This window comes from Cyrtonyx montezumae, unplaced genomic scaffold (genome assembly GCF_038088225.1).
Source record: "Cyrtonyx montezumae isolate F1298 unplaced genomic scaffold, pur_monq_1.0 scaffold_15, whole genome shotgun sequence".
NCBI classification, from domain to species: domain Eukaryota; kingdom Metazoa; phylum Chordata; class Aves; order Galliformes; family Odontophoridae; genus Cyrtonyx; species Cyrtonyx montezumae.
In genome coordinates this window covers 6,449,513-6,472,537 of record NW_027071881.1, presented here as the reverse complement: position 1 = coordinate 6,472,537, position 23,025 = coordinate 6,449,513, and the positions used below count along the sequence as shown (strand labels likewise).

At 43.3% G+C, this 23,025-nt stretch overlaps 1 protein-coding gene across 2 annotated transcripts in view; it reads right to left on the bottom strand.

Annotated features, from left to right (window-relative positions):
- Positions 1–23,025, bottom strand: part of TAOK1 (TAO kinase 1) — a 55,302-nt gene that overhangs the window by 18,851 nt on the left and 13,426 nt on the right. The window contains exons 1-9 of one of the 2 annotated variants that reach the window (XM_065731955.1): positions 14,371–14,498; positions 13,144–13,370; positions 9,803–9,874; positions 6,919–7,020; positions 5,259–5,304; positions 4,645–4,741; positions 4,168–4,281; positions 3,274–3,365; positions 736–829 (exon numbers count right to left, since the gene is read on the bottom strand). In XM_065731955.1, coding sequence (XP_065588027.1) covers positions 736–829; positions 3,274–3,365; positions 4,168–4,281; positions 4,645–4,741; positions 5,259–5,304; positions 6,919–7,020; positions 9,803–9,874; positions 13,144–13,275 — 749 coding nt within the window. In that variant the 5' untranslated portion in view covers positions 13,276–13,370; positions 14,371–14,498. Of the gene's footprint in view, positions 1–735; positions 830–3,273; positions 3,366–4,167; positions 4,282–4,644; positions 4,742–5,258; positions 5,305–6,918; positions 7,021–9,802; positions 9,875–13,143; positions 13,371–14,370; positions 14,499–23,025 lie in introns of those variants that run through there. The other variant, XM_065731954.1, reaches the window with a different exon arrangement.

Here is a 23,025-nt window from a genome sequence, read left to right as displayed (position 1 = left end):
TCCCCACCACGTAATGTGGGCTTTTGCTACTTCCATTTTTCAGTAAATTAAATTCTTGTTGGTTTTTTTTTGTCAGAAAAATGCATAAAATGAGCTGAATGTTTTGCCAAGCACCAGGGTGTGATAGAGCCTCACCAGAAAACCTCTGAAGTAGAAAAAGAATTCTAAAAAATCTGGTACAATGTATTATGGGGCACAGCTCAGAAAAGCACCCGTAGGAAGTTTTTAACCCTTCAGATAAGTTTACTCTGCTGTTTCAAAACAGAGTTGCTGATGCTGGGATTGCTACTGTGATTCGATCTTCTGAAGTTGGTGCAACAGACACCTGCCACACACAGGCAGTGTCCTCATCTCACAGAGCAAAACTTCAACAAAACGAGTTAGGAACTGACAGTGTGGTTTGTGATAAAAAAAAAAAAAACACACAAAAACAAAACACAGAAAACCACATTTCTGGCCAGCCTCTGAGCTTCAGAAGTTTACTGGCCCATGAACTGAACGTATTACAGGATCCTGCATTCTTCCAGCAGCTCGTCCCATTCCCACTGCATTCTACAGTCTCAAATGCATATTTAGTAACTGGTCCATTCTGTACATAGGGTGCACAGTGAACCTAATGAGAACCTTCCGGCTCACATCTTCCCCATAGGAATCCAGCCATTTCAGGAACCCAGCATGACAAAGCACTCCATTTACAGCACTTCCCTACAACATTCCTCCCTCAGCAATACTCACCATTCATTAGACTGTAGTGTAGGGGATTCATTCTGCGCTATGTGATATAAGGCACTCATTGCGTTCATATTAAACAAAGGAGGCTTCCTTTCCGCTAGACAAAAAAGAAAATCATTTTTATGTAGGGACACAGCCACGTGCTTTTTGCTCCTTTACATTTTTTAGTTTACATCCCTTTAACAGGAAAACCACATCGGCCGAACCACTGCTGCCTGAACAGCAGCCCAACCCTGCAATCAGACAGATACGCTGGCGCACGGCCTGTGCCATTGGTCTCCCTGCTGCAGAAGATGAAAGAGCTCTGAAGATCAGATGCCTTGTCCTCTCAAGTTTCTAAATTACGTGATTTCTCATAGTGGAGTTCTCTGACTCATTTCAATGTTCTAAAATAGGAGTAAGTTAACAGTGAGATCTATACTCAGCACTCAGCCATTAACATTCTTGGTTTGGTGTCACCCACTCTGTTTTATTATTATTGTTATTATCTAAAGCCAAAACACTACAGCTGCTTAAAAAGCTAACAAGTTTTTCATTCTATCAGGACATCACAGTAGTAGTGATGAAGAAAATCTGGTTACAACAGCCATCAGATCACACTGAACTGACTAAGCACCGGGCAGGAAGTCAGTAGCAGGCTAACTCCTTATACTATTTTGAGAGTTGCATTCTCTTTGGCTCTTCTCTCTTTCAAGCTTGTATTACTCTTATAGACTGACACAGCATGAAAGCTTAATGAGGAAGGAGATGATCTCACTGTAACAACAAAATTGAAGCTCCATCCGAATGTTTATAGGGTAAACCTATAAAGCTCAGCCTCACTATAAACATTCCAGAGAAGCTGCTCAGGCCATGAGGACATTCCTACACCAGTGAAAACGCAACAGAAAACTTTCCTTCCTGGGAAAAAAATTAAAAAAGGAATAAAACAAAAAGAAAAACAAAAAAGGGGGGGGCTTTTTTTTTTTTTAATTATTATTATTATTCTGTTTTTTGAGCCAAATAGTAGCAGTAAGCTATGTACCAGAGATCCCAGTTAACTCATTGCTGTCAGAGAACAGACTAGGCCCTACAAATCCCTGGCAAATGATAAATTGAGGAGTTGGGGCTCAGCAGCTGGCCTTCCCCAGGCTGTTAGATAACTGCCAGCCTCTACTCAGGATCAAACTCATTATTGTTAACTTTAACTGTCTGTTCCCCCTGTCTTTTCTCCTCTTAAAATGAGTATAAATCTTTAGGAAACAGTGAAACCAAGCCCTCAGTGAGGGCTATTCCTGAGACGGAGCAATACTTTGAGAAGATTACTAGAGGCCTCATTTTCCTGCCTCCTTTTCACTCTTTATTTCAAAGCAGTACAACTGAGACACACACACCAACCCAGCCTGTAACTCTCTACCTCCCTGACCTAGGCTCACCTCCACAAGCCAGCAGCAGAGCACAGAGCCCAACGCTTCATACTGCAAAAATGCAGCGTGCAGTACGGCACCCGGGGGTGTGGTGGCCATGAGCTAAGTGCATTCCTGGAGCACTGCACGCAGCCAAATCTCCTTGGTCCACTAGGAGCAGCACTCTGTCATGACAGTCACACCCCTTGAACTTGCTTTATATTGGCAACAACAACAAAAAAATAATCTCTGCTCTGAAAAAAGAATCTATTTCATGTCCTGGAAGAGAACGAAGTTGACAGTTGGGAATGTCAGACAGCATTTTTAGCTAAACTGTGCAGTTCACATGGATTAGTGTGTTCCTGAGAGCTCCTGCTGCCCAGCCAGGCTGCTCCTCTGTTGAGGTCTTTGGAGTATGAGCAACACGATGTGACAGGGCTGCAAGGACAGCCCCTGGGACCAGGGCAGGAGGCAGCCCCACATCTCAGCAGCTCCCAGCTAAGTGCTCCCAGGGAGCGGATCCTACAGGCTGAGAAGCACTGAGCACTGTGCTTCCCTGAGTGTATTTTTGTTCCAAGATAATATCCCACATTAAATTTAAATAGAATGCCACACTAACATAGTCCATTTAAATCGGTGCTCCACTTTAAGTAAAAGGTATTTCCTAGCCAAATCTATTTGCAAGTGACAAAACGCATTGAATATTGCTTTGAATCTGTTCACTTAAACCAAATGTCCTATTATTGCAGGACTCATTAACACATCCTAAAATTTCATGGAAATAACATCAATTTACACCACTAACTGTTTTCACATTGCTACTTTCAATGGTCCGTTCCTAAACCTGTTCAGCAAGCAGACTGTTTTTCAGTTCAAAAGCCTTTCCCACAGAATGCGAACACCCTTAGTGATACAGCTTAGCTATTTTCTTTGTTTGTCTAGCTCTTTTTCCTTTGGGTAATGGAAACACTGCCCCAACTTATTTTAAATTGGAGACTCGGTCCTGAATTCTGTAAAGCATATGTGGTTCTTTTCTCTAAAATTCAAGCCCCAAAAACACCCAGACAAGGAGGTAAGCACACTGTAATTCAACTGAATAAGTTCCAAGTATTAAATAACTCCATTTTATAATGTTTTTTCGAAGAAAACAACTTACCTAACTCAATACAGGTAATTCCAAGAGACCAAACATCTACTTTGCCATCATACTGCCCTTCATCCATGGCTAAAATCACTTCTGGGGCCATCCTAAAATAGGAAATCAGTGCTCATAAAATTCTGTGTGATAGAACACGTTATCACCAGCAGCATTTCAATGAAACAGAATGTTTCAGTGATTTCAACCACCGACACCACATAGTTCCCCAAGGTATCAGGCATGAACGTGGGACACTGGGAACAAGGGCCAGCTGGTACGTGGATGGAGCTTAGAATGCCACTCAACTGGGCACCCACACTAGTGCAACCCTGTGGGGAGACTGCACGGTGTGTCCTGCCCAGCTCTCCACTTATGAGCATCACCACCATCATGCCCTCCCACATTTCCAACAGTTTAGCTGCCTGGCCAACTCTGGTGAAATAATTCTAGCATGTGGTTGTGTGAACACTACAGATTCGGTGTAAGAGATCAAAAGCGTACAAGGGATCTGCAAAGGGTTTTGCTCAATGAACCTGGCCTTTCCTATGGAAGAAAAACCACTTCAGTTATTCCAACAGTCGGAAGTGGTAAGAACATATGAACTGCTAAAGCCACATGGGGAATGATTAAAATCCATTACAGATGATTATATTCCACCCCCACCACTTAAAGTCAGGGCAAGGAGAACTGCAAAATATCTTTATTACCTTTTGCACACCACAAATACAAGGAATCACGATTTCTCAAAGTGGGAACCTAACTTCCATATCATCTCTTCTGCAGAGTACGTTCTACCACTACCACAGCTAGAGGATTACAAAGCTAGCTCCAATAAAGTCCAAATATATGAAATGTCCAGTAAACAACCTTTTCACTTCACCACGCCAGAACTGCTCAGAACACTTGGCTTACCAATATGGCGTCCCCACAAATGAGTTGGCAGGAGATGCTATGGAAGCAGATCCAAAGTCAGCAAGTTTCACCTGTCCTGGCTCTGTCAGCAGGATGTTTCCTGCCTTGATATCTCTGGTTAGAGAAAATACAAATGTCAGTATTATTCCTCTCCAAAACAGAAAATCTTCTAGAGGACAGACTGCAAAACACAACAAGAATTCACATGTTCAGTCTGCAAAATACCCAAATTTCCTCCAAAGACAGAATCTTTAATCTTGGGGCTAATAACCTAACATCTTGCTGGATCTTTTAATCTAGTTTGTCTCAAAAATAAACTTAAAATTTCAGTTACACCTAATAGCACACCTAGATAAGCTTCATATACTGCAAAAAGAAAATCTCTGCTTACAAATATTAAATTTGAGATGAACGGAATTCAGACATTGAGGTAAATTATCCATAGGTCTATGAGACAGCAAAAGTATAACCACTTACCTATGGATCATATTGTGAGAATGCAAGTATGCTAATCCCTGGAGAGCACCATGGGTAATTGCTGCTATTTCCACTTCTTGCAATGGCTTTTTATGAACTTCAGGAAAGAATTTATTTGAAATTCAATATTAAAGAAAACAATGTAGTCTGCAGCATGCAAGTGAGTACTGCTAATGATATAAACGCAGAGAAAATACTAAAGCTAAATTTTACCAGGTTCAGATAGAGAGGCAAACGTGCAGTTTAAGAATAGATCCCAGGACAGAATACATTCTATAATCAGATGTAATCTTCTACTCTAAAATAGCAGCTATATTCCAACAAGAGTCTGCCTTGGAACTACCACTTTCCTGTCCATTCTGTCACTACTTTCCCAAATAACAGTATTCAGTTTTCCATCAGTGAAAGTTCTAGAACTTGAAATCTAGCTTATGGCAATTCACACACGATAAATAAACTGGAGAAATGCAAGGGACTCCCAAACAGCTCAGCTTTTGGTCATGAACTGTTTCTGGCACTCACATTTCTCCAAAGAAACTTCACTTAAGAAGCTTGATAGAAAAGCAGCCATTTAACAAAAGATCTGATTTTCGATCAAACAATGTGTGACATACCTTCTAGTAAGTCTGATGCTGATCCTAAACAATATTCCATAACAAGCTGTGTGAAAAGAAATCAAAAGAGTTGTTAGGAAATCTCTAACAGAGATGGAAATAATTAATGGTGCATACAACACAGCAGTGTCAGCCTGTCCTGGGTCCAGTAAGGAGGAGGAGGTACGGGACTTCATCCTCAACCTGACTCCTAATGGAAACAGAATGCCTTTAACAAACTCCATGCGTTTACATACATAGCTTTTATGTAAGAAAAAAAGGAGGAAGAAAAGATATTCAAGAATATCTTGCATCCACTAGAAGCAGCAAATTACTGCTCCTGCAAAACAAACCTATAATAAACAACAATGAAATGGTATTTAGAGTGACCAGCAAAAATCCTAGCACAGATTGTATGCTAAACTTAGCTGGAAATCAACAGTGCTCAGCTATAACAATGCGAGTATTACTTATAACATAAGCCCATCCGAGCACTGACCCCTCACACAAGGGCAGCTCTTGCTGGAATTAGCACAGCCTTCTTGTGTAAGATGCCAAGCACCAACACTGCAAAGGAAGGCGAGAGCATTTTCACAGCCAGTTATGTATTGTACTACATATCTTATTTTACATTCACGTACCCAATGTGAATGTTAAATTGCACTTAAGCTCATCAGAGTATTAAGGGGCTACTTAGGGATTTACTTACAGTTTTGTTCCTGTCAAATTTGAAGAAAAAAAAAAAGCAGCTAAAATTTTGTCCCACAGATTCCTGGAGCTGATACAGGAATGCTACTTACAACTTACAATTTACATTATTACATCAACTATTTGATTTATTTCACATATAATGCTAAAAAGACCTTGTGCTAAACCACATTTACTTTGACAAGGTGCTTCCTCTGCATAACCAAATGCAGCTATTCCTACACACACATTTTTATGCAAACACTCTCATATAGACTAAATTTAGTTTGGGGTTTTAGATTTTTGTTTGTTTAAATCAAATGCCTGAGATTGGCTAGGAGATGACAGCCAGAGATAAAACCAATTTGTTGGTTTTGTCCTTTAAACATATGCCACTAACAACAACAAAGCATCAAAAATAAACAACACACAACAGGAGAATGCTGTTAAATAGTAGAAATGCTAACAATTCAAAACATAACTTGTTTACAATTATCAGTAGGGATTCTATTCCATTAAAATACAACTGAACAGTTACTTCTGGAGCATACTAAGTCAACGTGCAATGTAGTGAGCTGTAAGCATTCAGTGGCATAGCCAGTTCTTTGTTTAGTCATCTCTAAGTATCTAATAAAGTTGCCACAGTCATTTTCTGGACAGTACAATCAGATTTTCACTTTTCTCTAAAGTAAGAAAAGTAGTAAAGATTTTTCATTTCCTCCAGTTCTCCTTTATTTTAGATACTCCGTCTATCAAGCTAGGCACATTAGAGTAACAGCACAATTACCTTACTCTGCAAGTGAAAGGGAAAACTTCCCTGAATCTTGTTTTATAAAAACTATGTTTAATTTCTTGAGCATCTGTAACATCTCTGTCTGCACTTATCCAGGTCTGTACAATGTAAATGTTCATGTCCCTCCTGAGGGTCAGCTGGAGAAAGCTTAAAGCACCCTTAACCAAGGCCAGAGAAGCACAGAGTGCAGCAGATGCTTACCCATGCCGTATGCTCCCGCAAATAGCAGCCTTTGTATTCTATACTGTTTGGGTGTTTTATTCTTTGGAGGAACTTGACTTCCTTAATAATATCCTGCCATTTCTGTAGGAAAAAGGAAACAAAAAGACTTCATGAATCTGTTGTCTGATTTTTTTTTTTTTTGCTAAGTTAGTACATTATTTATCTATTTTGAAAGGCAGAAATCAACATTAAGTTCCAAGTCAACAAAGTTTCCATCAACATCATGGTGTTCACTACATCACTCCTCACCTGACCTACAAAGCAAGTTGATTGATTAAACCTTATGAGAAGGATCTCCCATCAGCATAACGTTTTATATCTACCTGGAAAACACTTGAGATCTGAGGACGTACTCAAAAAGAAGCAATTCTCTTCCTGCTGTCCAATCAAACACACCTCAGCCTGAAAGAGATGTGGCCGTGTATCCTTAAGCAGCATCAGCCATCTCTTCCTTAAGCCTTACAGACATTAAGACCTATCCCTACTGGTAACTACATCATGCCATCATGCTGTAAGATTTTTGGCAGCTATAAATCAATGCTCTTGATAACATTTCTCCATTATTAGTTACAGGGAACAATTTAACACGAGGCATCTGCTAGGCAAGGGAATCCAGATTTACGATAAGAGAAACACTGACAGTGCAATTGTAGAACACAAAAGAGACCAAAAGGTCATTTTCTAATGTGTGCCTAGACACTTTCTCCCCTGGAGAGAATCAGCAAGTCCTTCAGCTCACTGCACACCCACCCAACCTTGGGCAAGAAAGGCAACAGCTGGCAAGTGTGACAGCAGAACTAGTACTACTGGGAAAGATGCTCAGTAACAAATGCAGTAACCACTTAAGTACTGAGATGTCAACATGATGGTGCTGACACTGAAAACCTTTTCAAGAAAGATTATCAGTTCTGAAGTTAACGAGAGGCAGAATGCTCATCCAACAGCAGAGGGTTCCACCCCTGAGCAGCTCCTAGGCCCAGCAATGCTCCTCAGGCTGTGTGGGGTGGGAGTCCTCAATGGATGGAAGGTCCATGCAAAGGTTCTGGAAAATGTACAAATCCTAAATCTTCCTCAGTAAAAATGAGACACCGATGAAAGCAGGGACATGGCAGCCACACTTGAGGCAACTCACTGACTACACATCTCTCAGCAGCAGAAATTTTATGAGACCAATGTCTGTGTAGCTGTACTGACATAAACTTTCTCAGTGACACAGCACAAGAATGATGCTGTCACCTTTGAGGTACTGAGCAACAGAAGCCATAGCAAGGAAGCACCTCCCTAAGCTTCTCCTATACTGGGATGAGAGGCAATATATCAGTCAAGACTTATTCGTGATCTCCTGAGTAAAAAAAGCTCTGAGATCACACTATGAGTGCAGTACCATGTACTTCAGAGGTTTAAAACTTATTTTTCAAATAACATATGTTCTTATTTTAAAGAGTGATTCATCCCACCAATCATAAAATCTTACGAAAACAAAGTACATGTAAATGACATCAGAAACACCCTTAGCTCCCTTTACACCATAACTCTAGCAAACTTCCAAATAAAACAAATGAATATAGAAGTAAATATAAAGCATTTTAATCCTTGTCTTGTTACTTTCTTCAAAATAAAGAAACATATGCATTGAAGACAAACAGAAGCTATTTCTGAAGCGTGCACAGTTTGTTTCATTCATGTGAACAGAGTATTTATAGCTCACAGTAATTAAAACAGCAGGACAAGTAGTAAGTACAAATTATTCTTTCATCAGTACACAGTTAAACAAGTCACTGCAGTGACAAAATAGAAGCACACAGCAAATTTAACTGTGAAGTTAGAATTTAGGATTGCTGGAGAGACACTGCCACCTCTACCTCCTACACACATACAGAAACAGAAAGGAAGCAATGCTTCAGTGCCTGGCCGTGCAGATGATCAATACACAAAAGGCACTTTCTGTTGTGAGTGAAACTCATCAGTGAGGCTGCCTCTAAGACTGGGTGGGATACAGAGAACAGGGGGAGGAAACCGCCGATGCCTCGAACAATGTATTTACAATAAATACATCTGCTGAAAAAATTGTGCCATGATTTGATAGATGTCATTACCAGAGGTAATACCTAATCAGCTGTTCACATCCTGTTGGGCTTTTCAAGAATCTGTACTGGCACTTAAACATTTCAAGTATAAAATCAATTCTCTGCTAAGCATTTTAGGAAAAAACGTAATCTGGGGTGGCCAAGAAAACACTGAACATTTAAACCTCAGAGGCCTACTTTTCCAGATCACTCTGCAAAGATCACTTTAATCCCCAGCTCTGACAGTTTTCACTAATTGTGCTGCTGTTCAGATTTTCACATTCATTCACTGCTTTCATTTCAGCTCCTCCTCATTTCAGGGAAGGATGCACTCTGTCACACTACTGGTGTAAGGCAAGATTCTCTATGAATCTTTCACTACTACATCCACTGCTACTATCCCGATTAAGCCTTTGTCCAGTAAGCAAAACAGTTCCTTTAAAAGGAATTTAGAATTGAATGCTTAAGGGTAAAACAACAAAACTTTATAAAGCTTGAATACATACATGCAATTTTTTTATTTTTATATATTTGGGGTCTTTTTGTTTTTAATATATATATATTTCTACACATTTCTGTGGCCCCATAAATTGCACTTTGTGTCCAAAGAATCCTGCTGATCTTCTGCAGGAGAAGATAACCACTGAGAACAATAAACCAATTTGTTTACACTGTATCCTCATTCACCTTCGGTTACAGGAGAGGTCTATCTCACCACAGCCCAGGCTAATTACAGCCATCCCACAGAATAAACACTTTCAGTGGTCACGACTTAATATGTAAGATATTGTCCATACCTCGTTGGACTGCTTCCCACTGTATGACATCTTCTTGATGGCCACCACTTCGTTGGTGCGCACATCACGTGCCTGCAACATGAAAGCACAGTGCATCAGTTCCTTCAGATCACCACTTCCCATAAGGTGCAAAGCAAACACACACACACACACAGGGACTTAACTCAGGAAGAAGCACTGAGAAACCTTTCTCCATTAGTTAGCTGCTGCAGAAAGTGACAACTGAAGCATCTTCTGAGATAAGGTGCAACAACTCTCTGTACTCAGCAAGTCTTTGCAGGAGCTGAATGCCATTGCTCCTGAACTACGAATCACAGTTTATAACAGCAGCTTTGATTCAAGCAGAATGAATTTTCTCTAAATCAATTTCTCTCCTGCCCATGGTACACTTCAGAAAAAACAGAAGCAAGGCCCAGCCCTCTTACACCATCCCAAACCAAAGTAAAGATGTCACAGGACATTCAGGAGATCCCTGCTTTCCTCCCAGTGCTCCCCCAAATCAGCTATCACGTCTTGAGGGAAGACAGATTACGTAGAGATGGCAGCACACAGCCATCCATCTCCAGGTGCTAGCTCAGACTTTCATTTGCTCAGTCCAATGGTGTTATTGTTTATATTGCAAAATAAGCCTGAGTGGTTTTTCACACTTCAAAAGGCAGACGTCCTGATTTCAGACAGTAGCATTCCAAGATAAGACAAGTTTTGTTTAAGTTGGCACAAAGTGGTGGCCCGTGCACCTTACAGACAGCACGCCTGCACCCAGTGGGGATGAGGCCCAAACAAGGCCCCACCTGCCTCTGCTAAGGATGTCAGTGGCACAGGAGTGAAGGGTCTCTGACAGCAGCATAGTTAATTGGGATATGAAGCCAAATGATACAAATCAAAACAATGCACATGCCTGCAGTCATTGATGACTGCTGAAAAATCAGTTTCCACGTATTAGTGCTATCAGAGCCTATCAGAGTATGGATTAATGGAACGTCAGCACTCTGCCTTTTGTAGGAGTGCTTTTCAGTCCTATTTTAATTCTGTCATTCATTAAAGAGATTCCCAGAGTTCCCTGCCAGTCCTCCTTTCAACCAGATGTAAGCTGGAACCATCACTCACTCTAGTTTCCCTTCTGTTTAAGGGGACACTCCCTGCTGTCTTGCTGGTATTACAGTACCTATAAGTGTTCATTTTTGTTGGCTTTGGTGTTTTATTTTTTTTAGCAGGGTTCTGTTTTTTTTGTTTTTTGTTTTGTTTTTAATATGTATATATTTGTATATATATATCCTAGATCTTTGTCTCTAATAAGAAGCAATCTCTGGAACAGGCAAGTCAGCAAAGAGCTGCAATAAAGCACGGAGCAAAATACTACAGCAGAGCAGAAGGAGCAGTGCTAACAAAAGGGAGTGGGTTATTCTTCAGCTCCATCTGCAGCATTCCAGTGCAGTAGGTTTCCTGTGTCAATGGAAGCTATTATTACATTGCAGAACACGGAGTAGGGTGAGGATAATACAAAATGATTCAGAGGAGCCAGACTTGCAGTTTGCAAGAAACTAAACCACGAAGTAAAACAGCAAAATTCAGTTAAAACAAGGGGTAAGAAACTTTCTGGCTACTGCAGGATGTCTCATGACAGAAAAAAAGAAAGAAGAGTGGACTGGATGCCTTTGGTAACTGCAGCAGTGACACAAGCAAGGCACGAGCAAAGAAAGGTGGAGGAATGTCACCACCTTTGGTCAGGTGCTTTTAAGTTGTTATTAACTATAATCCAATATCACAGTGATTAGAGAAAGTTTAATAGTGTACATTAGCAGAATCAAAATCTTGACAAAGAAATTCAATTTTGTTTTCGTCTTTACAGAAGAATGAAGGACCTAAAACGTATACCTTCCTACATCAGTTCTTGATATATATTTCACCTAAACTAAAATTCTTCCCTCCTGCTGCCAACTCAGTCATCTAGTCCAACCACCAACATCATATTTTAGGTTTCTGCTTGAGTTACTGAATGTCAGAACCTGAAACAGTTTCAAATTCAAGACCTTGGGAAGTTCTTAGATCTACTATCAGCAAAAAGATGCGAGTGTGTGTGTGTGTATATATACAAAATACATAGGCCAAAGCTTTATAATAATGAAAATATAATAAGCTGGTGGTTAAAAAAAGAGAGAAAGGTGGGTCTATGTATTAACGACCTCCTCCTTCCTACCTCCTTGCAGTAATGGGCAATCACCCCCCACCCCCAACCACTGCCACTGAGTGCTGCAGGTGCCACAACGGCATCTTGCTGTATTTGGGAATGCCATTAGCTTGCTGGTTTTGCACCTCACATGGCTCACACGTTCCTTTATAATGTGCAGTATTCCTGAAAAACTTTCAGTAATATTTCCACTTACAGGAAGACAAACTTTCTGTTCTCTCCTTTTATGTCCACTCTTCAAGCCAAGTGAACAAGGAATAGGAAGCACTGTCCACAGGTGACCGCTGCTTTATCAGAAAGCACTTCCTCCTCCAGATCTGTTCCCAGACAGTGGCAGCTCATAGTTTTAAGCAGGGAACAAAATTAAGAAGCTTTTCCTAATTAGTTCATCTGTGCTGCATTAAATTTGAGCTGGAAGGTTCCCAACATGGTCTGCTGCAATTATTAACAATGAATAGGCATCTCATAAAATCCTGACACAAATGGCTTTCTGAAGGATAATTGGCAGGTTTGGCCACACCTCCTATAATTATAAATGTAAAAAGGTTTTTTTTTTAAGGAAAACGGTTTTTTTAATGAAGGTCTCACAGTATGCACTTGGGTTGACATAGAGCAACCTGCAGATGAGGCTGCCCTGCAGTATCTGAGCTACACAAGCAGCCTGGGAGAAGCTGCTGTCCACACGTTCCTGTCAATTGCTTTTATACAGCAGAAGAGTGGGATTCTTGCCTGCAGGAGGGAAGGATGTGTCAGGCCAAATGATAACAAAAGCCCCAACATTCAGGTGCCAAACTCAAAGAATGGCTGTAAGGCAGCCTGTGGGGTACGCACAAAGGGAGAGAGAACTCCTCTCCAGGGAGAGATGATAAGGAGACAGTCAGACCAACAGAACTGTGTTGTCAATCAGAATCAATGGAGCCAAAATACATGTTTTAATCTGCAGGAAAATCCCTACTTGCAATGTAACAGTGCCCCTGAAAGCACTGGGCAGGGCCACATCTCCAGCTCCTTTCAGCTGTATGCAAACACCTTACAGACAGCCTGCAAACAGCCTGAAACTGCACACATACATGGGAAAACGCCTCTGCCCCAAACATCACACCACCATCCACAGCAGTCACAGCTAAAATCCACAAGGTATAAGGTTACTTACAAAATAAACTGCTCCAAAGCTTCCATGGCCAATCTCTCGGAGATCTGTGAAGAGCTTTTCTGGATCTTCTTTGAAGAAGAGCTCTGCGATTTCGGGGTCCTTCAGGCTGCCCGCTCGGCTGGTTGATGGCATCCTGCTGGGCAGTGAGCCGACCGACTATCTGGGTTTAAAGTGCTGCCTCAACCCTTGGTTCATCTGTATGAATGGAGCCTCTTCAGCATGGATTACTGCAAGAAAAAAATTGCAGTCCTTCACTGATTATCCTCTGCTCAAAGACCCACAAACAAAGCCGCAGAAGAGCAGCTTCCACTTCCTCCCAAGCACGCAACCCCATTACACCAAGCAGTGCAACCCATCCTCCGGGGTGGCAAAGTCCCACTGAGACAGCAGTTGAGACTTTCAACAGAACACAATTCCAAACCAGAGCACAGAATGAGACACACTCCTCACCCCAGCATCTGCTCCATCACCTGCAGAGTGCTCAGCAGCGTGGCTCTGCCCCACGCTGATACCAGCTTGTCAACAGCAGCACCATTACTCCAACTGCCTCTCCCTGGAGAGCCACACATGCCACAGCTCAGACCACTGTCTGGACTTCTCAAAGCAGAGCACAGAGCCACATGCTCACACACTATTAGGAATGCATGGAACCTTTTCTGTTTACACTGTGCGTTTGCTTTCATTTACTGAAGATGTGCCTTGGAATTTATCTGTAATGCAAGTGTACTTTCTGGTTGTGCCAAAATCCTCCCGCTTCTTAACACCAGATGAAGCCACGCAGAACACATGGGGGTTTGTCCTGTGAGGAGAGCATCAGTATTGGGATGCACTCAGTTCCAACAAACCGTGTCCAATGAAAACAGTTCTCCTCCACCAGCAAACAGTTCACCACGGCGCTCACTGCCTCCATAAAACCCTCATCAGGTCAAGACAATAAATCTGACTTCACCAACCCATCAGAAGGTCTATCCCCAGCCGTATTTCCTCCTTTTCTGGACATTACAAACTCCACCTTTCTCCAAACCCATTGATGAATCATTGAACAGAGCAGTTCCAATGAGGATGGAAACAGCCACGCTCCCGAACGCTGGTGCTCCACGTACCACTCCTCTCCAGGCAGCTGCAGCACGTGGACCTGCAGCAGCCTGCCTGCTCCTTGCTAGTCCCAGTAACTGCCAGCACTGCTGCAAGGAGAGCACAATGGCACGAGAGACAGCTGAGCCATACCTCGTGGAGAAGCCTGCAAGATTTCCCCGTTTTCTTGCTGAAGACATGTGTGGGAGGGAGAAGGCAGAGCAGGGAGCTGAAACCCAGCATTTTTCCAGCTTTCGTCCAAGCCGTGAGATGCAAGATTTCTAAGGTAACCCAAGGTGCTCTCTCTCAACAGCCCAGTCCCAGGGGCTATGGAAAAATCGATGTGAAATCCCAGTGGTGGACCAAGCACAAAATCCGTGGATGAAACACACAGAGCTCTGGTGGACTGCACTTGTGAGCGAGCACACGTGTACTTGGTTTTGGTGCAGAGCCTCCGAGCAGCACATGGCACATCTGAGTGCCAGCAGAGCAGGGCTGGGGCATGGCACTGGGGCTGCACTGCCCTCACCTTCCTTACACCATGCAGTAACGAACACAGCGTGGGAAGGGAAATAATTGGCTCCAAGTGGCCCCTACCTGAAGCCTGTCGCATATAAGAAGACTGGAATAAAAGTGGGGTTTTTTTTTGTTATTTTTCTTTCTTTCTTTCAAATAAGCCAACAATATTCCACTTGATTCCAGCTCTAACAAGCACATAACACTGAAAGACAACTGTTTCACATTTACAGCCCCGAAAGAAACAATAGACAAAAAGCATCAGTCAGAAAAGGCAGAGAATGGAGCGGGGGGGAGGGAGCTGATAAGCAGAGCACACTCAGTATTATTGAAGGAATGCTTCTTGGACCGACGGTAATGATGTCATGTTCCATCTTTTAAGAAGCGTCAGATTCTCACAAAAAGGACATTGTTGTTCAAAAGCAACTGCTGCAATCCCAGCATGCCCTTTTGCCTACATCTGTTAGTCGCAGGGGCTAGGCTTGGATAAACCTGCTAATATGGCCCCGAGTCACATGGCCCCGCAGCAGCGCGTGCAGGGGATGCATGGCACAGCTGGGACTGCTGCTCCCACCCCGTGTGGATGTCCCCAAAACGCTGCCTCAGGATAAAAAAGGGCAGTGCTAAAAACTTGAGAACAGCAGCTCTGGAGGCTGTGCCCCTCTTGGGCAACAGCACTGGAACGCTCTGGGGAAATGAACTTGGAGAAGCAGCGTGCACTGTGATTATCACATTGTTCTGAATGTACTGACAGTACAGAGGAGTCTTCAGGAAAAGGGAAAAACAAAACCTGCAACTGAAGTGCACCGAAAATTAAATTATACACCAGCAAGCAGCTGGTTTGCTAACTGATGGTCAAGCTGCAACAACACGTTTTACATTCTTCCACCCAGGCAGTCTCTCTGCTACAGGTTTTGGATCCTGTGGAGCACAGTGGCACCGAATATCTCTCATCAGATGGCTCAGGACTGGTGGCTTTGTGGGGCGTGGGATGGGGACACGGCAGTGCAATGCCCTATGATGAAGCCATCACACTTTATAGCTGCTCAACTCGGCTAAAACAAACTCCGTTGGTTTTCCCCACTATCACTTGTACTGAACAGAAATGCTGCTCTGCACACAACACACCAATGGGTGCTTAGACCACTTCTACAACAGGATTCAGAATGAACCAAGGAACGAGCAAAGCACAGGCCTGCACCAACTCTATCCTTGCAAAACTAATTTACAGAGTGACTGTCATTACCAGCGTGATTACAGGCCAAAATGTTTTTATCAAATTACTTTCATCCCAACAACTGTCCATTAGCAGAAATGGCATGCACGCATCCAGAGCTCTATGAATAGTGAAGACGTTGCATTCCCTGTAATTACAGCAAGCACTCAATGTGCACGGGCACACCTCGAACCACGGCCATGGGGAAGCTGGGAGGTGAGGAAGGGGTAGGACCTGTTCTCTTGGAGCTCCCTGCCCGTGTCATCCCCTGCCCAGCCCAGTGACTAAGATCCCCCAGGATCCCACAGAGGAGTGCAACCAAAGCCCTGCATGGCCAGGTGCCATGGCTCGGTGTATATTAAACCCTCAGAGACTCCTCTTCCCAAGATGGAGGGAAGAAAATGCACTTGAATTGCTCTGCAGATGAGTAGCAAGCTCATCCCTGAGATCTCCACTCACCTGCTGCCTTGCACCCACACCCATGCAACGAGAAGGGCCCATCCACACCACACGAAGCACAAGTGCATCAAAGCCTTTGCAGTTCCTTAGTTCAGAAGTTTGTAGAAACCAAAACATGACAGTTAGCATATAGGCTTGTAGATTATTAGCATTAAAAAGCAGCACGTGCTGTCCATACAAATGAAGTCTGAGAGAGTCAATGTATTCAACATCCGTCAGCTTCAGGAAGCAGAGATACCACGACAGAGCCAAAATGGAAGCCATGTGCAGATGTACATGCCATGAAGCTGCCCACCACCCTGCCCCTCCTCGCATCTCACTGCATACAAGGGCTCCCATAATGGCTATCAAAGGCACCAGGAATGCTGCCCTCCATTATGGAATTATAAGCAAACTATTATTTGCTGTTTGAAATGCAAATCTCGCTTCACGTTGTAGTCATCTGCCAAATGATACACTTAATGAAGGAAAACTTGGAGAAATTATCTTCAGTACCAAGTGTAGGTACACTAGGCATTCCTCCCTGCTAAAACGTACATCACACTTAAGATCTATGTAGGAGGACACGGCCCCAACACCTTCAGGGCTGCACTGTCTAACAGTGAAACAACACAGTGAATATCCAACACAGACAAACACGGGGACCTGGAAATTCTTCTTACCCAACCCAGAGCTGGGGGACGGAGAGAGCAAATGACTACCATGAAATACAAACCAGCAACACCACCATCTGGGAACTGCTATCTATCTATTAAGCACTAAATGCAGTGCAAAGAGTTGCTAATTTTTAGAGTATCTTCCTCTGCTTGCACCCTTTCCCCTTGCTCTTGCATCAAACAGATTGGAACAAATGTCATCATACAACTGCTGGAAGAGGGAATAGGGATTTTCTCCCACTTGCATGTGGGTCAGACTCAGGGAGTATGTGAGGCTGAGATCAAATTATCCTCTCAACACACTATTAAAATTTTCCTGAATGGCTTCTGGCTGACACCAAAAATTTCCACCACCATCAGAAACATGGTGAACTACAACTACTGAAAGAAATGACTGAAATGTTTTTTCTTCTACTTACAATTATGCCCAAAGCAAGAGTTCGATGGTAAGACTGCCTCAAATACTGACTTGAAAATTTCTGTTGGCTTTCAATACAGCTGTGACCTACAAGCCCAGTACTTTCTATTTTTTAAAGTAACTCCTCTTTTTCTTACAATAGATGCAGAATAGAAAACTGAAGATTAAAAAGGGCGATGTGATGAATGGCACAAGTAGTGTCTGAGAGAAAAAAATTAACCTTCACGTTGCTGTGGACATTCCTTAAAACATTTCTCAGCACAGACTCTGGTCCACCCGCTATCAAAAGCATCACGGTGACTCTCACACTGGGAAGTCCATCACACCCCACAGCCCCACAGAACAGCTGTGACTGTGGTCACTGGATGCCTACAAACCCACACACCGCAGACTACTTGCGCACTTGGGTGAGCCTCTCCCACCACGGTAACTACATACTTCTAGTTCTGCAATCTGGAGATCTTCCTAGAGCGGTAATTAGGGGGCAAAAAACCATCCCAGAAATGAAACAAGAACAACTTGGAGATGCAGTAAACAGCACTTTGCTCCTTCTGTGCCCTGTAAGAGGGACAAGAGGCACTGAGGAGCATCTTCCTCGGGGTCCTGTCCTGCCCTCAGCAGTGAGCTCTAGCTCAGATGCAGTATGCTGACTCAGTCATGAACTTGCCCTTCTCTTCGTCACCTTATCATCACTCTTTTTGGTACACTTGCTCTCCATGCTATGTGTCATTAAGGAAAATGGAGATGCAGATGAATGGCATTCTTTCAAAGACAGTTAGGAAAATACACAATATTCTGAAAGAAAGGGGGAAAGGGAAAGATGAGACTGTCAGTCTCTGAGCCATGAACCCTTTCTGCTGCTAAAGGCAGGTGAGGTCCCTCAGCCACACTGACACTTCCACCACTTGCAGTACAACAGTACCAAGCACTTTGCGAAGCTCCATGTACACTCATGCAACAAGAGCATTGCTCATGGAGAAGGAGCCGAGTTCCTCCTCTGCAGCAGAAATTTACAGCAAAGAGCCATCCTGAAATGCTGTTCCCTTTACATCTTTCACGTGTATCTGCAGAAGGAAGAGGTTATAGGGATGAGAAGAATTTGTACCCGGATAACGTGCTGAATTCTGATGGCTTTTTGTTCAAACAGGCTTCTCTTCCCCAGTGTGATAAACGTTTCTTCCTCTGACAAAGCAATCTTAGCAATTCCAGGAAGATTCCTTTTTCAGCTTGAAAAAGATTGTTGAGGAATCGCTCTCTCCTGGAAAAACCTCTTCGTAGATATGTTTCTTTCCTTCTCTGCTTCACCACCTGTATTTCTTCCTTGTATTATACTTCTTCACAGAATAGCCTCAGGAAGACACTTTTATCTTAGAATACTGCTTGCATTTCTCTTATCCGTGCACTTGTACGCTGTGCAGCTTACTTTGATTTCCTCTCAAGATTCTGACACTAAAATGTCCATCATCAGCTCCCTGAATCACTTACCCCAGCACACTTGCTGAGCTGTGCTGCCTGGATGTTTACTTTCCAGGAATGTCACCAGCAAGAGGGTCAGGCAGTGAGGTTTCCTATAGCTCAGGATCTGTGCTTCTGGGTTGGGTGTGTTTACTGGGATGATGTGCTTCCCATTCTGTTTGGTGTTCTGTTTTTCTGCCTGATTCTAAGTAGCCGGAAAGCTAACCAACTCGGTAAGCTTGTTCCTGTGCTAAAGACGGATACTCTGTAGAAACTCTATCTATTTTCACAACAGTTACAAGTACCAGTTACAAACAAACACGACTACACCTAACACTTTCAATAACCTGAAAGTATGACTTCTGTTAACTGGCAATTTTTGCAACGTCACTCACCTGAGCAACATCAAACCCACCACAGATCTTACCACTTTTAACAACACAGGAGCGATGCCCTTGAAAGACATGTTAATGCCCAAAAGCAGCCTGGGTTGTTGTTGTTTTTTTTCTCTTTATTGAAATGAAACATCCCATTGGATCACAAGTTGAACCTGCAGAACAGCCTGTGTTCACTTCTCATAACGTTCAGGAAGCGCCAACCATACCGACATCCCCAGCACTACCATCTCCCAAATCCCTTCGCTTGTGATAGTTCTGGTATATTTATTATGAAGGTCAGCTCTAAATTTAGTAGTTCCTTAGGCTAGCAAAGCTATGAGGAAGACAACTGGAAAAAATGAAATCTTCTGCCCGCCTTCTTTAGCAATTCATTAGGTTTGGAGCGGCCGCCAACTATTTTCCTGCCCTCCGCAGAGCATCACCGCCCTAACGCTGCTGGCAGCTCTGTGCCTCTGCCCCGGTGTTCAGCGCCCGCAGTCCCAGTGCACAGTGACCAGGACAGAGGCAGCTGGTGGGATCCTGGGAAATTCCAGCTGCCCATAACGGCTCAGATGTCCTAATGGGTCCAGAATTTCAAGAAAAAATTTTGACTGCTATCTAATTCCGCCCCAGAATGAGAAATACAGAGGATGTAAGCAAACCTGCTGCTTTGGGTTCAGCACAAACGACCTAGGACTCAGAAACAAGCTCCTAAAGCCACATTATAGGTAATTACCCTCAAGAAAAGTAGTAACTAAAAAGCAGCAGTACCACAGTTTCAGAAAAGAGGCCAGAAGCACTATGAAGCTTTTCAGACCAATAAGGAAACAAAAACACACTGTGTGTCCATGGCGTTGGCAGTACCAAAAATGACACGGGAACCTTAGAAAAGGATGTGAATGAGCACCAAAACAGGAGATGAAAGTTCGACGTTAACAAGAGGTCACCCCACCCCTACTCCTAAACTAAACCTAACTCACATGAGATGAGCCTTGGGCAGATAGCTGCATGGTAATAACTGCACGGCCACATGAAGATGATGCCAAATTAAGAATAAAAGTAGAGAGAGAGAATCCATTGGAAAAATAATACAGAATTTCTCAAGAAACATTGAGGAAATCTCTGCCACAGTCTGCTCCTGGCTTTTGTTCTCCACTCACATCTACCAACAGAAGGAAAGCACAGCATCAGGCTTAGAAGTAAGAAGTTATAAATGTCCAAGAAGCCAAACTAAACTGCAAGAGAATAGGTGCAGGAGTTGAAAGTGACACATAAGCAAGGCATGGGAGAACAAGGGAATAACCCATAAAATGTAAGAGCCAAAAACGTTGAACAGAGCAAAGGGATGAACCATCTAAGCTATAAAGAGCAAAACCAACCTGCAGTGTCCAAAGACACCACAACCAAGAGGCACAAGCACTGCTTTTAGACTAGAGGTTTCCAGGAGGAAGAACTCCCCCAGCCAGGCCAGGTGGGAATGCCCCTGGCACCTCTGATGCAGAGGTGACCCACTGCCAGGACCACGCTTAGCACAGCAGATCGTACTGCTGCTCTTCTGGGGCCAACCAAACATTGGATCATCAAAGCACTTTGTTACAAAAAAGGTTGAGTTTGTTTAACACAGGACGTATGTATAAGGGATCTACCTACACATACACGTTTCTTACTTTGGTTTGCAATGTAAAGCAGGTTCAGAGTGTATTTCAGCACCAGAATCATCTGAAGCTTTCTGCTACAGTGCAGTCAGTCCTGCCAGGTTCTCTGCTCCTGGAAGCAGAGTACCTTCTCCAAGCCATGATTTCACACACATCAGAGCCCATGAGCACCTCCTTTCCTGCTGGAATTCCCCAAAGAGATGGTGATAGGTCCTGTTTGACTCCAGCTCAAGCTAAGTATTTATTCTTCCTGTCCTCGCATGACTGAGCAGAAAAATTTTTTTAAATACCACACAGCAAGAGGATTAGTCAAAGCACATACACACAAAAAAAAACACAACAAAATAAAACAACAGTAAAGAAAATCTTTCTCACTGCTTTACCTAGCCATGGAAACGTTGCTCCTGTGAGTTCTGCAAGGCCTGCTTCTCTCCATGCCATCTACTTACAACAGAAAGTGCTTTTTAGCCTCTGTCACAATAACAAGCCCACTCTTTTAATTTTGAGTTGCTTATTTCAACTAATCCACAAAACAACTTGGGCAGCAGTGGTTCAGCCAAGGATATGCCTCAATTGGACAGTTAAGACCACAGGACTGAAGGTCCTGCTGAGTCCTGTACCTGCTAAGCAGCAATATGATGGCATCCAAATAACGGCCAGCTCCCTGAGGACTTCTTAAAGCCACCACTCTGACTACCAGGCTGCTCCCCTCCTGTTAGGATGAGGAGCCAATTTAAGAGCTGATTAAGACCGATTTACAGTTTGTATTTATTACTTGTCAGTCTACACTGATTTACTCATTTTGCTGCACTGTCATTAGAAGTTTAAAAGTTCTCTTTTTCATAGGGGATGAGCACAAGTACAGAGCTGTGCTGTGCCTCAGTAAGTTCCACAACCCCCATGCTATCAACGGACATACCCGAGTCGTTCATATCCTCTCACTCCTAACAAACCCCAGCTTTATGCAGGATCCCTGTTGTTACTGCACAGCCGTGCACTTCGTATGGTCCCATCTATGCTCCCAATACTGCAAATCCTCTGCCTCGTTCCGTCCTTCCGAGTGAGCCTGCCAGCTTTGTCCTGGCGAGGACAGTCCCCCCTTGTAACCTCTCTGTCCCCAGCCTTGAGAAATGCTGGCTGAGCACCCAGAGGCTGGGTGGGAACGCACAGACCTCCCTCCCCTGGCACAGAAGGAGGTATGTGGTCTGTTTACCCAGAAATTTCGGGCATGTCTGCTGAAATTCCATAAAACTGAAAGATTTATTGTAGAAGCTCTGACGTCACTTTCACACAGGATCAGGCATTCTGGCAGTGGAACAGGAGATTGAAGCAGAAGTTTGTAGCGGCCTGCCTCCCCAGCCCAGGCAATCGCAGGTCTGCGTGCTAAATTACAGCTGTTCTGATTGCTGACATCTTATCTCCTATGTACTTATAGACCCATTACCATAGTAACCAAATTCCTCAGAACATACAACGTGATTTCTGTATCTAGTCTATTAGAACAGAATTATTAAGGTTACAAAGGCAAGTGCTCCAAAATTAGAAAGTGTCAGAACTCATCCTGCCAGCTCCCTGCCAACCCAGCACTGCTCGCTGCCTTCCTCCCCTCTGCTGCACACCTCCAGCTCTCCATCAGCCCCAACCTCTCTTCTTTTGGTTTCATGAACTTACATAAAACAAGGTAACCCATGTGCTACAATCGGCCTATAGCACTGTGATCTCTGTGGGTCACCATGGGGATGATGCACGGGTGGGCTGCTCGAGTGCTAGAGGTTTCTTCAGTACCACCGCCTGCAGGCACTGCAAAACTGGAAAGTGGAATTGCTTTCAGTAGAATACATCCAGTGAACATACCAGAGCTCTCCTCTCTGCTTCACTAAAATGTCCATTGCATCATGGACATAGGCACCCTGTTCCTTAACTGCCTCTCCATAGGTAGACAGGTTTGGTCACACACATATGGCAAATGGGTAACCTGTTCCCCAAAAGCCTGCTTTAAAAAGATAGCTGGCTCTTTCCTCGTTTTTGGTAATATTACTAATTGTCCTGAATAGAA